Source organism: Aegilops tauschii, chromosome 4 (assembly GCF_002575655.3).
Source record: "Aegilops tauschii subsp. strangulata cultivar AL8/78 chromosome 4, Aet v6.0, whole genome shotgun sequence".
In the NCBI taxonomy this organism is placed as follows: domain Eukaryota; kingdom Viridiplantae; phylum Streptophyta; class Magnoliopsida; order Poales; family Poaceae; genus Aegilops; species Aegilops tauschii.
In genome coordinates this window covers 393,386,959-393,400,156 of record NC_053038.3, presented here as the reverse complement: position 1 = coordinate 393,400,156, position 13,198 = coordinate 393,386,959, and the positions used below count along the sequence as shown (strand labels likewise).

At 45.8% G+C, this 13,198-nt stretch overlaps 2 protein-coding genes across 2 annotated transcripts; one reads left to right on the top strand and one right to left on the bottom strand.

Annotated features, from left to right (window-relative positions):
* The first annotated feature begins 1,645 nt into the window (after window positions 1–1,645).
* LOC109754764 (calmodulin-lysine N-methyltransferase) lies at window positions 1,646–5,962 on the top strand. The gene is made up of 7 exons (XM_020313698.3): window positions 1,646–1,860; window positions 2,920–3,142; window positions 3,349–3,428; window positions 4,046–4,106; window positions 4,512–4,627; window positions 4,784–4,916; window positions 5,539–5,962. The coding sequence occupies exons 1-7, from the start codon at window positions 1,722–1,724 to the stop codon at window positions 5,831–5,833; spliced, it is 1,047 nt and encodes a 348-aa protein (XP_020169287.1). The 5' UTR covers window positions 1,646–1,721; the 3' UTR covers window positions 5,834–5,962.
* Window positions 5,963–9,762: 3,800 nt separating this feature from the next.
* LOC109754923 (thaumatin-like protein 1) lies at window positions 9,763–12,633 on the bottom strand. The gene is made up of 3 exons (XM_020313841.4): window positions 11,937–12,633; window positions 11,149–11,836; window positions 9,763–10,406 (listed from the first exon to the last, which is right to left on the bottom strand). The coding sequence occupies exons 1-3, from the start codon at window positions 11,989–11,991 to the stop codon at window positions 10,163–10,165; spliced, it is 987 nt and encodes a 328-aa protein (XP_020169430.1). The 5' UTR covers window positions 11,992–12,633; the 3' UTR covers window positions 9,763–10,162.
* Window positions 12,634–13,198: the final 565 nt, after the last annotated feature.

Genomic DNA, 13,198 nt, shown 5'->3' with positions numbered 1-13,198 from the left:
TCCCCTTTCTTTCTGTTTATAATTAGACCACAATATTGGTATGGACATGTGGTATCTAAACTAATTGAATGCAACATCACTTAGAAACAACATATAAAGAAATAATACATTAGGGTAGTTGTTTCTAACAATATATCACCACGTACGGTGACGAGTTAAAGGCCAATGCATTGGAAGTGCTCTTAACAGTTTAGCAAACAGTGTTGACATCTAATTCAGATTTTAGATTCTCTTTGTGCACATGTTTTGAGTGCTAAATATTATTTAGATGAGAATATTTTAGAGACTGGATCAAACAAGGGATAGTCGTACACATTCTATTGGTGTGCTTATCACCGGCGGAGGGTGTGTGGAGTCATGTCCCCTTTCGGGATCCAGTCGATTTAGGTTTCGGATGGATCATCAAGATTCGGCCGGTCTTTGTAGTTTTTACAGGCCTTCATCGATGTTTTCTTTTCCTGGACGGCGATTTACTTCACAGATCGCGGTCGTCGGCGTCCCCTAGTCTGCGTCGACAACTTTCAGGTCATTGCTTCCACAAACTCTTTCTTTTTCGGGGTTATATAGAGGTTGCTCTGCCAAGGCGGCATCGAATTACGTTCATAGCACGGCTGGTGGATGAAAGAGGAAGAAGACTTCAACACAACCAAGGATTTAAATAGAACTTTATTTTTATGTATGAGTGTGTATGTATGGACTTGTGATACTTAATACTCCTATGTAGGATCTTAGGCCTTTTCCAAGAAAAAAGACTGTAATACTCCCTTCGCACCGGTGCATAAGTCATATTACGAAACCAAATAATCCCAAAACACTTAGGCGCGGTGCATTAACTCTCACCTCGTTTCTTATTTCTCGACATGAATAAAGGAATCAACCAATAAGAGACATGAGTCGTGTATGTTTTTAATGACTTACACTACCTAGCATGGCATGCAGTGGTTAGTTCAATGCACGTGATGGTCTTAATTAGCAAATAAACATTAAGTTCTCTGGTTTTCCCCTCCGCCTTGGTTAGGGTGCACAACGTAAGATGACTTAGACTAGCCACAGTGGGAGTAACTTCAGCAGTAACATCGAGTCCAACTCAGCAAATTTGTTTATGTGGCAATGAGTTAATGAGGAGAAAGGTAGTTTGAGTAACTTAGCTAGTTACTGTAACATCACATGTCCCAATGCAATATGGGTCTATAACCTACTCCCTCCGTTCCCAAATATTTGTCTTTCTAGAGATTGCAACAAATGACTACATACGAAGCAAAATGAGTGAATCTACACTCTAAACTATGTCTATATACATCCGTATGTTTAGTCCATTTGAAATGCCTAGGAAGACAAATATTAAGAAACAGAGGGAGTAATAAATAAAGCTTTTGCATGTTACCACATTTATGTTACTATCCACTGTACTTATATTACTATCCACTGTGAAGGCAGTACTTATTATGTGTATATTACTAGTATATGTTACTCTCCACTGTGGCTAGTCTTATGCACCCGTATGAAGGGAGTACTCATTCTCACGATTTTTTTTTTTTTGAGCGAGTACTCATTCTCACATTTTTTGATCAGAAACCGCTCATTTCTGGTAGAAGTGAGTGCGTGGGTAATTGAGCCAAAGCTGGTTTGGCTGAACCATGCACATACGACCGCGTCTGAATCGATGCTTCCTGAGGAAAAACAAACTGAACCAGACATCTCGGGCTCCCTTCCCAGTCCCCATGGGATCCTCCTCGCCTTCCCCTTCGCCGGAGCCGCCGCAGTCGTCCGCTCCTGCCGGTGGAGCCTCCAATGCCAGCCTGCGGTGGCACATCCTCCGCCGCGCCCTGCTCTCTCGCTCCGCCTCTCCCCACGCATCAGGTCCTGCCGTTTCCGTCCTCTTCTCGCCCCACAGCAGATTTTGTACTCGGATCGATTTCGTTTAGCTCCCGGTTCCACTTGATCTGCCGCTGTCAGGCAATCCAGTAGACGAGATAGCTTCCACATAGGTAAGGACGGTGAAGAAGGCTTCGCGCCGTAATTATCTTCACTCTCGACACCTCGTAGCACCCATACTTGGGCTATACCTTCTGACTGAACAGGAAGAGTGTAGGTGGATCTCTTGATCTACTAGTCCTGTAATGCAAGACGAGCATTGGCGTTTATGCTACTGCCGAATTGCATTTCAGAAGATCGAGATACAACTCAATTGCTGTCAACGGCTTATTATGCCATTCCAGCTCTGAATTCATGTGCCTGCAAACTCTTAAATTCAGGCAAAATGGTTAACACACATATTGATTGTGGCACATGCCATTTATGTGTAGAACTGAGTACGTTAAAAAAATTGTAGAGGAAGTTCCTGCATTATAATAGAAACCTAAATTTGCATCCGTCAGGACTTGAACCCAGCTGGTGGGATTGTAGATCCAGTCCCTCAACTGAATGAGCTTGGCCGATTTCCCTTATATCCGAGTACTTGATTAAAAGAAATAGTTCTAGCTTGCTCTGGAGTATGTTTTTTTGCTTGGATGAGATGGTGCATGATGTTCTTGCTTTAAAACCATATGCTGTTATACATATGGCAATTATTATCCTCACAGCTTATCCTTTTGATATTAGCAGTACTGTATGAAATTGTGAATGCCAAATGCACACTTAGATATCCATACCAAGATAATCATTTTTTTCATCTGGGTAGACCCTGTTTAACTGTAAGGAACATGTTTACAGTCCATATTAGCTGTTTTATAGGACACAACACCATCGTAATTTCCTTTCATTTCAATGTCGTTCTGGTCCCTGTAAGTAGCTGGCTTTCTTTGTCAGTGTTGTTTCTATTTAACCTTTTGCAACTTGAAGTAGTCCCCCCATCCCCCAAAACACCCACTCAAATCTGTAATTCCTACCTTAACATTTTTCACTTCGTTTTATACACAGAGGGAACTTCTAATGAGCCGCAGGAGAAAGGTGATACCAACAAAATTTCGAGGAAGACATCGCGTGGTTTTAATCTGATCGAGTGTCACACAGTGCCAATTTCACAGTTAAATAAATCACAAGGAGGTTCATTAAACGGAAATGAAAATGGTGTGGAATGCCAAAGAGATGTCTATGTTTGTTATAAGCTGCCCTGTGGAGGTTCACCGGAACTTAATGTAATGTAAGCAGTTGACTATTTTCCCCATAGTTACTGTCATACTAAATGCAGTTTTTCTCCTGTTGTAATACACATATTGCTCTTCTACTTGTTTTCTGATAAAATTGGGAATCACACTTTTCTCTTTCTGTCCAGTAAGCCCGAACAATTAGAATACTAGCAATGTTCGCTATAATTCCTAAGTTTAATATTCTAGTGCTTGATTACAGATACAGAAGAGATGATTCCCTGGAACTAAATGACATTGAAGCTTCCAACAGATTCAATATTGACACTACTGGACTTGTATGTAAGTTTCTTGTTCAAGCTGATCTATTGTCTTTGTTATATCATGGATCATGTCATTCTATCTGTTAGCCTAAGTTCCCCTGTATGGTCATGTTTATCTCATTTGCTGCAGTTATTGGTTTAGTTGTCATAAGTTACCGCCTGCCAATTGAAGAGTTCTCAATTTTTTGTTTGGAATGTAAAGAACGGGCTGCCACTTTGTGTGGAATATTTTTCCTATGCAAAATATGAACTGTTTGGTCCCTTGTTCATTTTACTTACCTTTCCTGTCAACAGCAATCTCACATATCCAACAGACTCTTGAAGTTATCTATTACAAGATTCACCCATGTTAACAGTATTCATGCCCTCAAGATCTAAAATGGTTCGATCATCTCTAGTAAACCACTTAACTGGCTTAGCTTCCGGCCAGGTAAAGAAAAAAACAGATGCTGCATTAATCGCACGAGTCTAGTATGGTTACCTAGAGCTTCTGAAGTAGGACTGCTATACAACTGCAGATTTGATAGTGTCATGGCTAATATATAACTCTGAATTCTTTGTTGTTCTTACACCCACTATGCTGTTCATGTGATACGGTTCATCTATGTCTATCTTTATGGTTTCTCTTCCTTGAAGGTTGTTGGCCGTCTGAAGAGGTCCTTGCCTTCTACTGTATCAACCGTTCAGATATGTTCAGGTTTGTAGTGAGGTGTATTTACCCATGTAACACACTTGGATTAATTCGTCTTACTTTATCAACAGTACGCTTGCTTTTGCAGATTGCATAACATGCTTGAGTAACTTGAGTTGCTCGTGTTCAAGTAAATTGCACAGATATTCCACTTGTCCTGAACCTGGTTCGGAAGATTTCAACCCACAGTTCTAGGTAGGATTCATGAGAGCTCAAAACTATCACAAGGGTCAGATATTTTGGTCTCTGTTTTATCCTTGTAATAGTTTTCTGCTCTCATGAATCCTACATTCCTACCTAGAACTGTGGATTGAATTTTTGTTTTAACATACAAACATCTATTGCTGCTTTGACTAGATTCACTCTACGTGCTATATTTCTCAGATTATTTTCCTTTCAAATTCATTATAGGTCTAAAAGGGTGCTTGAACTTGGAGCTGGTTATGGATTGGCGGGACTTGTTATTGCAGCCAGTGCAAATGCTGGCGAGGTTGTTATTTCTGATGGAAACCCACAAGTAGTTGGATGTATCCTTCTTAATGTGTAATATAAAAGCTGTTGCATAATTTAAAGTTTGTTAGTATTAATGTAATATGAGCTACATACTATGTGACCCAGCCGCAAATCCAATCGGGCTGTTCTAGATGTTACCTTTTATGGCTTTGTAATCCATTAACCCTCAGATATCCAGCAGAACATATCCATCAATGCAGAAACTTTTGGTCAAACGAAAGTTAAACCTATGACACTGCACTGGGATCAAGAGCAAGCTTCAGACATGTTGAACTCTTTTGACATCATTGTTGCAAGTGACTGGTATGTCCCCCCCCCCCCCCCCCCCCCCCTTCTTTTATATTTGTTCTACCCCTCTACCCCTTACCACTTCATTATTCTTGAACTGATCTAATCAACTACTACTGCTAAGTGCCATTTCCTGTGTCAGTGGTATCCTGTAATGTGGTGGGGCTGTAGCACTGATTAGGTGAAGAAGTTGGAGTTTCTTCCATTGTGTGGAAATATAAAACTGTTTTAAAAGTTATTCCTCCGTCCGAAAATACTTGTCCTAGAAATGGTTGAAAATGGATGTATCTATAACTAAAATAAGTCTAGATACAATCATTTCTAGGACAAGTATTTCCGGACGGAGGGAGTATATGATTGCATGTGCGCTTTGATTGGATCATCATTCTTTCATATGCAACAACAACAACAACAACAACAACAACAAAGCCTTTAGTCCTTCATATGCATCCAGTCAAAAACTCAAAATACAGAAATGGCTAAAAACTTGTATCCCCCCTGCTGAAGAGATGATAGTAATTGTACAATTTATAGCGCAACCAGCCTATTGTAGGTCAAGTCGGCCACTAATATACAAACGGCAGACAGTGTTCAGTTTTACCTGGATTGTCTTATTCACATTTCACTTGTCTTGCAGTACATTTTTCAAGCAATTCCATCAAAGCCTTGCCCGGACAGTCAAATCTTTGTTGAAGCATTCAGAGACCTCGCAGGCTATCTTTCTGAGCCCGAAGAGAGGTGATTCACTCAACAAGTTCCTAGACATAATCAAAGAATATGATTTATGTTATGAGTTGATAGAGAACTATGATCCCACTGTCTGGAATCTGCACAGAAGTTATGTGGCGGGAGATGACACATCGTGGCCCAACTATAATGAGGAGCATTGCTATCCTTTGTTGGTCAGAATTACCTTTGGACATTTTGTTTGATCTTAGATGTGTTCATTTGTATGCATTAGCACGATCCGTTTGCTATTCTTCTCTATGGAATACAACCGTGTAATATCTGTGACTGAATCTTAGTTGATTTTTTCAATGACATCATCCCATTTTCTTGGAGTGACAGAAAGATGATAGATACACTGGCAAATTCCATTTCCTCACCAGTCTTCCAAATCCTAAATATTTAACGAGTGTAATTCTTCTAGTAGATTCAGAGCAGCCAACAATGGCTAATAGCTTTGTTGGTTCCTTCTTCAGTATTGTTCATTTTGGTCCCCATCCGTAAATTTGCAACTGATGCAGCACTCATGCACCTGTAACTTGGTTACTCTACTTGTGACATCATTTTGGTATTCAAAAATATCCATCCACCTATTTGCTCTTTCTAGAGTAATTTAGCATATCAGTTACCATTTGTCACTGAGATTAGTCATCATGAAGCTAATCTTTTGAGTAAGAAGATTCCACACCCCCCTTTTGTGCAACTGTGACACTCTAATATTTTTTTTCTTGATTAGCATATGCTTTTAGGCGGCGGTGCCAAATTGATTATCCGTTGATTGGACGTTGCTGGTTGAAACCGATGTTATTTTGAGCTGCTTTCTCTGGCTTTGCGTCGACTCAGTTGACGTCCTTCACCGCATACGTTAACCCAATCTAGTGGTTGATGTATCACGTCCTCTATGTTCTTTTATGAACTGACGCCTCACTGCCTCGTCAGATTTTCGGAACGCAGTTGGTTCTTATCTACTCCTACTAATTGCTGTTCAAACAGCTTTTCTAGTGCTGACTGGACGAAAGCGATCTTCAGAACCGCCAGCAAGTTTCCATGGGTAGATGATACGCAGCTGCTGATGCTTGTGAACTTCTTGTAGGTAAGATCTCAAGCTCATCTACAGTCAGATCTCCTAATTTTCGTGACGCCACTGTACTACTTGCATAGTTTTGATTTCCATAACAGTATGTGCGTGGTCAGTAGCTGACAACTATGAATAATATACCCGTATGGTAACGATGATCCCACAAGTAATGGCCGTCACAACGGGATCAACCCATTGATATTTCAGTGATATTGCTTTGATTAAACGTCTTCATCATCCGCCTCATTAGGTCCAGCGTTCTTGTCAGCCCCTCATCTGCCCTGGGACCAGGGGATCTTACGACGAATGTGCGTATTCCATGAGAAAAGGTTGTTTCTTTTAGCACATTGCATTGCAGCGACATTACGAGGAAAAAGCCATCCACTTTTGTGAAAGCTTTCCAAGCACTTGCGTATTAGACACCATGTGTTAGCTTCTAAGGCCTGTCGGGAGAATGAGGTTTATGCTCGTTTTTCTTATGTAGATATATGTGTTGGTATTGCTGTGTACGTGCGGCTTGGAACTTTCGGCCTTAGGTCGTGACTAAATGGATTATGGACTTGCTGTCCCACTGGTAATCCTATTTTTGGGGATTGCCCGTGGAGCTGAAAGTGATGCTGCACTGATCCTCTTTGGGCTTCACCTGCTAGTAACCCTCTGCATTTTGATGTACCCCTTCGTTTCTAGATGAGGCAGATAAAAAGGTCTCCCCTCTTCCGGAATTTTAGGGTAGATTAGCAAATTCCCTGCAAAAAGGTTATATTTGCCCCCCGCGATGTCCGCCTTGAACGTGTAGATATTAAGTGACGATCAAAGACTGTCATTGCTGGGGAACTTCTCTATTCATTCTCACGCCGTTGCCGCCACAGCTCTGACGGCTACATTGAACTGACAGACAACTCACTTAGCTGCCGTGATCGCCAGCCTCCCTGAGCTATTAAACCCTCTCCGCAATCGGTGTCTCGCATCAACCTCTTCCCCAAGTTTTCAATAGGCTAGCTCTAGCGTAGAACCCTAGCTCGTAATCGATAGAACTGTGTTGATCTCTGAAACCTTGTATCGCTACACTGAAATCGGGGTTCTTTCAGTGATAATCTTGCTAGATCGTGCGCAGTTCCTCGTATTCGTGTTGAGATCCTGTCAATCATCCGCTCGCCGAGGGTAGATGCGCCAATGCACCATGTGATAACCGATAGCAACATAATGACGGCCATTCTCAATCACTAAGCATGTGTGGCGGTAATGCTGATTGCATGGACGGGGGATCCGAGGAAGGCATGCATGTTCCATTCCATAACGATGGATCTATCAAAGGCAACCTACCTGTTTTAACTGTTGTCGGCGGCACCGATTCATTATTCTCTCTCTTTCCTCTTTACAAGCATATATATACACCCCTTTTGCCACCAAAAAGGATTTCCCTTTGGGATCCTTTTATCACCGGATTGTTGCCAATGCACTCAACTTTTGACTCAAGATTCCTCAGCCTGGCTAAACAAACTGAAATCACAGCTAATCTCCCTTTCAGTTCATGAGCAACATGGGAGTCAACCAAAAAGTGAACCCTCCCTTCATGCAAAGCATAAGCAACCGCCCTGGCCAAGCACAACCACCTGCAAAGTGTAGTGCTATTTGGCAGAAAGAGAGGCAGTGACAGACAGTGTTGCTGCACCACAACCACAAGAGTGCCGAATATACTAGTCTCTGAATACCTTCTTAACGCAATCATAAGCCCATATTTATCTTCTTTAATGCTGTGCTGTGTCTTTCCTAATACTCCTACTACTTGTTAATCTAAGAGGCACAGCTGCAGTGACGATGATCTAACTGTGCTCGTATTCTAACGAGAGATCCAAGTCGCGTATCAGATTCGGAAGTTGGTCTCGTCGTCAGCAGGAAAACGACCCGGTCGGTGGCCGATCACTGTCGCGGTTAGCCCACAGCCTCTGCCTGAACATAACATGTGGCCTTGCTTGCACTAGTTTAAGTCAGATTTCCGGCAGTCCCGGTGATCCCCAGGTCCATCAGTTACACTGCCATATCGGAGAAACTGGCCGATTCGGCCACGGAAAGGCGACGGGTCTCCAAGCTAAAACCATGGCCGGCTCATCCCTCTCCGATGTAGGTAACCCTGCGTGTCCCGTCGCAAGGATCGGGCAACCGAAATCGCCATGAGAGTAGTTGGTAGGTACTATGAACTTCCCTGCAACCTACCGATTGCTTTCATCTGAACCTCCCAAGCAAGATGAGTAGGTTACTATTGCCCCACACGGAATAACATCCAGCATGCGGAAGCTAAAGGTGATGTGATTCTGGTAGCTACTAGTACGCCGTTCGTTCGTAGGCAGGAACAAGAGTAGGCACCGAGCTGAACTGAACCTTCCTTTGGCCACACTCGTCAAAAAAAGCAGTGGACCAAATGAAGGGAACGGCCACCACCGCCGGCCGTGTCCATGTCCTCCCCACCAGGCCACCGCGCAGGCCCGCCGGGCCTGCATTGCTTGGTCCTCCCAGATGGCGCCGCACACCCCATGTGCCCAACACCAAAGCTTGCGCCATCTATCTGTACACTACTGACTTTTCTTGTAGAATTTGTCGTGGCAGGAGTAGTATTCTAGTATTTCCAGTCCATGCCGCCAACTCAGCCATTACCGGGCCACTCGTTTCATCTTCCTTTTAGCTGTTGATTGAGCGTCAATCATCAGCTGCGAGCAAATGTTTGGTGAATGTTCCAGTATTATTATGAGTGTCTGGCAGCTAGACTGTCAGTGATAATGGATGGAACTGCCACATCTCTGACTGGTTTGTGGTTATGGAAAATCAGCCACAGCAACAGTGCGGCAAGCAAAGCACTGTGACACTACAGAGCAGAGATAACATGACAGGTATTTGTACGTCCTGTTCATTACTGAAACGATGTGAACTTGAGCCTAATCTTCGCTTCGCGCATATCATAGCTTGACCAGGTTTGGCCTCTGACAGCTGAGAGCAAATCCCAGAATAAGTGTGCATAGATCAGGTTATAGTGTGTTCGCCACTAGCGATCGGCCGGAGAACTGGAGGGCGAGTGCGTATATACAATCATAGATAGCTCTTCTTGGGCAGCGGCCAGCGGGCCGGGCTCATGCGTGTAAGAATCTTTTCTACTAGTAGTATATTTCCTTTGTACTCCACAGCCGTGCAAACTAGAGAAAAGAAAACTGAAAAAGATGGATGGATTTTACAATGGCGATCTTGGTCAAATCGAATCATTCATTCCCCACTCGCCGTGCACATCAACAACGGCCCATTCTTTCCGCGAGCGCCGACGGCGGCAACAGCGGCAGGGGAGCGCGCCGTCTCGCTTTCGCACCGGTGGGCCGTGCCGACTTGCAAACAGTGTGTTCTTCTGTTCAACTTCTGACCAAAACTTCTCTGTTTTTTGTTTTTGTTTGTTTGGATAGACGGATATGTGATGCTATAGAAGCAGCCGGAGGATGAAGAGAGCGAGCGGCGCGGCCGGGATCATGGCCGTCCTCCTCGGCGTCGCCGCCGACATATCGCCGGTGGCCATGTTGGCGAGCCAGGAGTTGTCCCCCAGTATCACGCCCTGGCCGTCGGGTTGGCCGCCTGCCTGCCTCGGCATCACCGGGGGCGCGAACCCTGTCGAGCCCGGCATCGTCGGCGTCGGCACCACCGTCGCCCCACCCGCCGATTTCAGGCTGCACACGAAAAGAATAACGGATTGAGTTCACGATCAGATGCTCCAACCGGTGAATGCTCGAATGAATGCACGCATGCAGTAAAATAACAAAAGAGGATCAGGAGAAACATAATCCAGCACAGAAAGTTGTTTTTTGCGCTTTCCCTTTTACCCTTTCCCGCCTTCCGCTAAAGTGTTACGGCAGTTTCATGGCGACATCGGCCATCATTCATATGGCCTAGTCTATTCTGACTTCACCACAAGATGAGAATATGGCTGCCCTGCACTGCTCCGACGTCTGACGTTGATGTGCAAACCGACGGCAGTAAAAGTGAAAGCCACAGGGGTCAAACCTCCCTCGACAAGCTAAGCACCCACTAAATGCAACATGAATGAGACATCTACTACCCACTAATATACTGGTAACTCCAGTCCAGACTAATCATCACAATGCATCATCTTCCAAGCCTCTCGCTCTCACTGTCCCCTTCCGTTTGGTAAGCACGGCATATCGGAATACCGCGCACTCGCAAGCATTTTGTATGCGAGATAAGGTGACATGGAGTGCCCATCGTTCAGGCACCAACCAAAGCATCCATGCCGATCTCATCATCGTGATCGTGTCCCCATGCTTACCTAACAGTGCGTGCAAATCATGGCGTGATTAACCACGCACGACCTAGACGTCGCGCGAAAGCAAGGCTTAGCTAGTGATTAGTAAATGCAGTGGTTAAGGCGCGTGGTGGGCATGGAGTATGGACCTTGGGGTGGCGACGGGGCAGAAGGTGATGGTGTAGTCGCGGCCGCCGGCGCAGGTGAAGGTGCTGGTGGGGTCGTCGAAGGCGTAGCTGTAGGAGCGCGGGCACGCCAGCTTGAACGCCTGCGAGTAGGCGGTGGGGTGGCAGGTGTTGGGGTTGGCGAACGCGCCGCTGCAGCAGTACTCCGGCTTGCCGAACGCGTCGCACGCGCTCCGGCACGCGCCGCCGCCCGCCGACCGCAGCTCCGCGGGGCACCGCAGGTTCAGGTCAGCCGAGCAGCCCGCGGCCGCGCACGTCGTGCCGGTGGCGCTGCTCCCAGCGGGCTCCACCAGGATCGGCAGGTTGTAGCCGTCCACCAGGCTCACGTCGTAGAAGTCGTTGTGCCCCCCGCCGTCGAGCGTGAACTCCGCCAGCGTCGCGGGCGTCGCCCCGTCCCGGCCGGAGCACTCCAGCGTGCCGGTGCCGCAGTCGCCCGTGGCGCACGCGAACCGCCCGGCCGCGTCCTGCGCGCAGCCCGTGCGCGCCCACATCCGGCCGGACCAGCCGGTCGGGAACGGCAGCGCGCGCGCCGCGCCGGGCGGGAGCGCGAAGCCCGTGGGCTCGATCCTCGCCGTCCCGGCGTTGGACAGGATGCCCGGCCACACCGTCCCCGTGCACCGGTTCAGGAACGTGAATGTCACAGCTCCACCCTCTGCACCAAACAAACACAACACAAATACGATGTCAATTCAGCTCATCATCTCCTACAACTTAACTTCCAACACAGAGTCCCTCTACGACGATCGAATTACCTCTCAGGCACATACAAAGCAGCGCAAGGACGACCCAAACTCTTTGAATTCCCATGTTCTTGAAGCAATGCAGCTCTGGTTAGTGCTGGTGGTCACTAATGGCGAGGGCAGGGAGAGGTATATAGTGTCATTACAGCGTAGACGCAGACGCAACCTGTCAGTATCAGTACTGGCAGTCCAGCAACTCCGGCTCCAGTACTAGTTTAGTACAGCAGTGGGAGACAGTAGAGGGAGGTAGAGGAGAAGTCTCGGCCTAGGAGGGAGGAGCAGCCACCCATAAACTATCAGGATTAGGATCAGAGGCAGAGGCAGAGGCAGAGACCAGAGGTGCAGGGAGCGGGAAGAAGGGGAATCTGAGCGCTCCCTCCATGGCCGTATTTATAGCCCTAAGAGCGGCCGTTCACTGACCTGACCAGCTTTTATCATGCTTTCACTTTACTGAAGAAAGAACGGGATGGGGCTTGATTGGATTCAGATAACCTTTTCTTCTCTGCAATTTGCATCGGGAGGCGAAGGTCTAGGGCTAATTGTTCTCTGCGATTTCCACGATCGATCAGGAATAGGATTGTATCGGGGTTTGGTGCTTGGTGATGGCCGTATCTTTTGGCAGAAAGGCGCGGATTGTGCGATGAGATTTAGTGGAGGGCCAGGATGGCTATGGCTTAACCGACACTTGTGGGGATTTTTATTGAAGGATAAGATAATGGAATGGAGGAACCTTGCTCAAAATCTTGTTGGCTGAATGCATCCAAGCTGATCTCTGAAAGCTCAGTAGTCGGCACTTGCATGTGCACTTGATAATCCGGTTGTTGCTTCGTTTCTCAAGCGAGCAGTAAATGTGTTGAGAGAGATGGAAAACTGAAGAACTGAGATGGTTAGTGCTGGCAATCAGCTACCCAATAAAAGAGTGTTGTTCCTTAAATGACGTACTGTGTGCTTCAGGTTTGCTGGACTGTCATATCTCGGTGGCGTATGTGTGCAGCCTGACTTGCTGATGTGAAGAGAGTCAAGTTTTTAATTCAGTGCAGAAAGAGAAGACTGAAAACTGAATGGCTCGCTGTTACCCGTTACAGTGAGGCAGCATTCTGAAACGAAAGATGAAGTTCCACGTGTTTACATCCAAATAAAATGACACTTAGTTTCAATTTTTTTTTAAATGGCACTTTGTTAGTCGGTAGACGGTGATGGTTTTGGCACATATTTGAAGACACTACTGTCTGTCCTTTTTCTCTATCTCTCTCAGCAGCAGTATTTGAAGACAT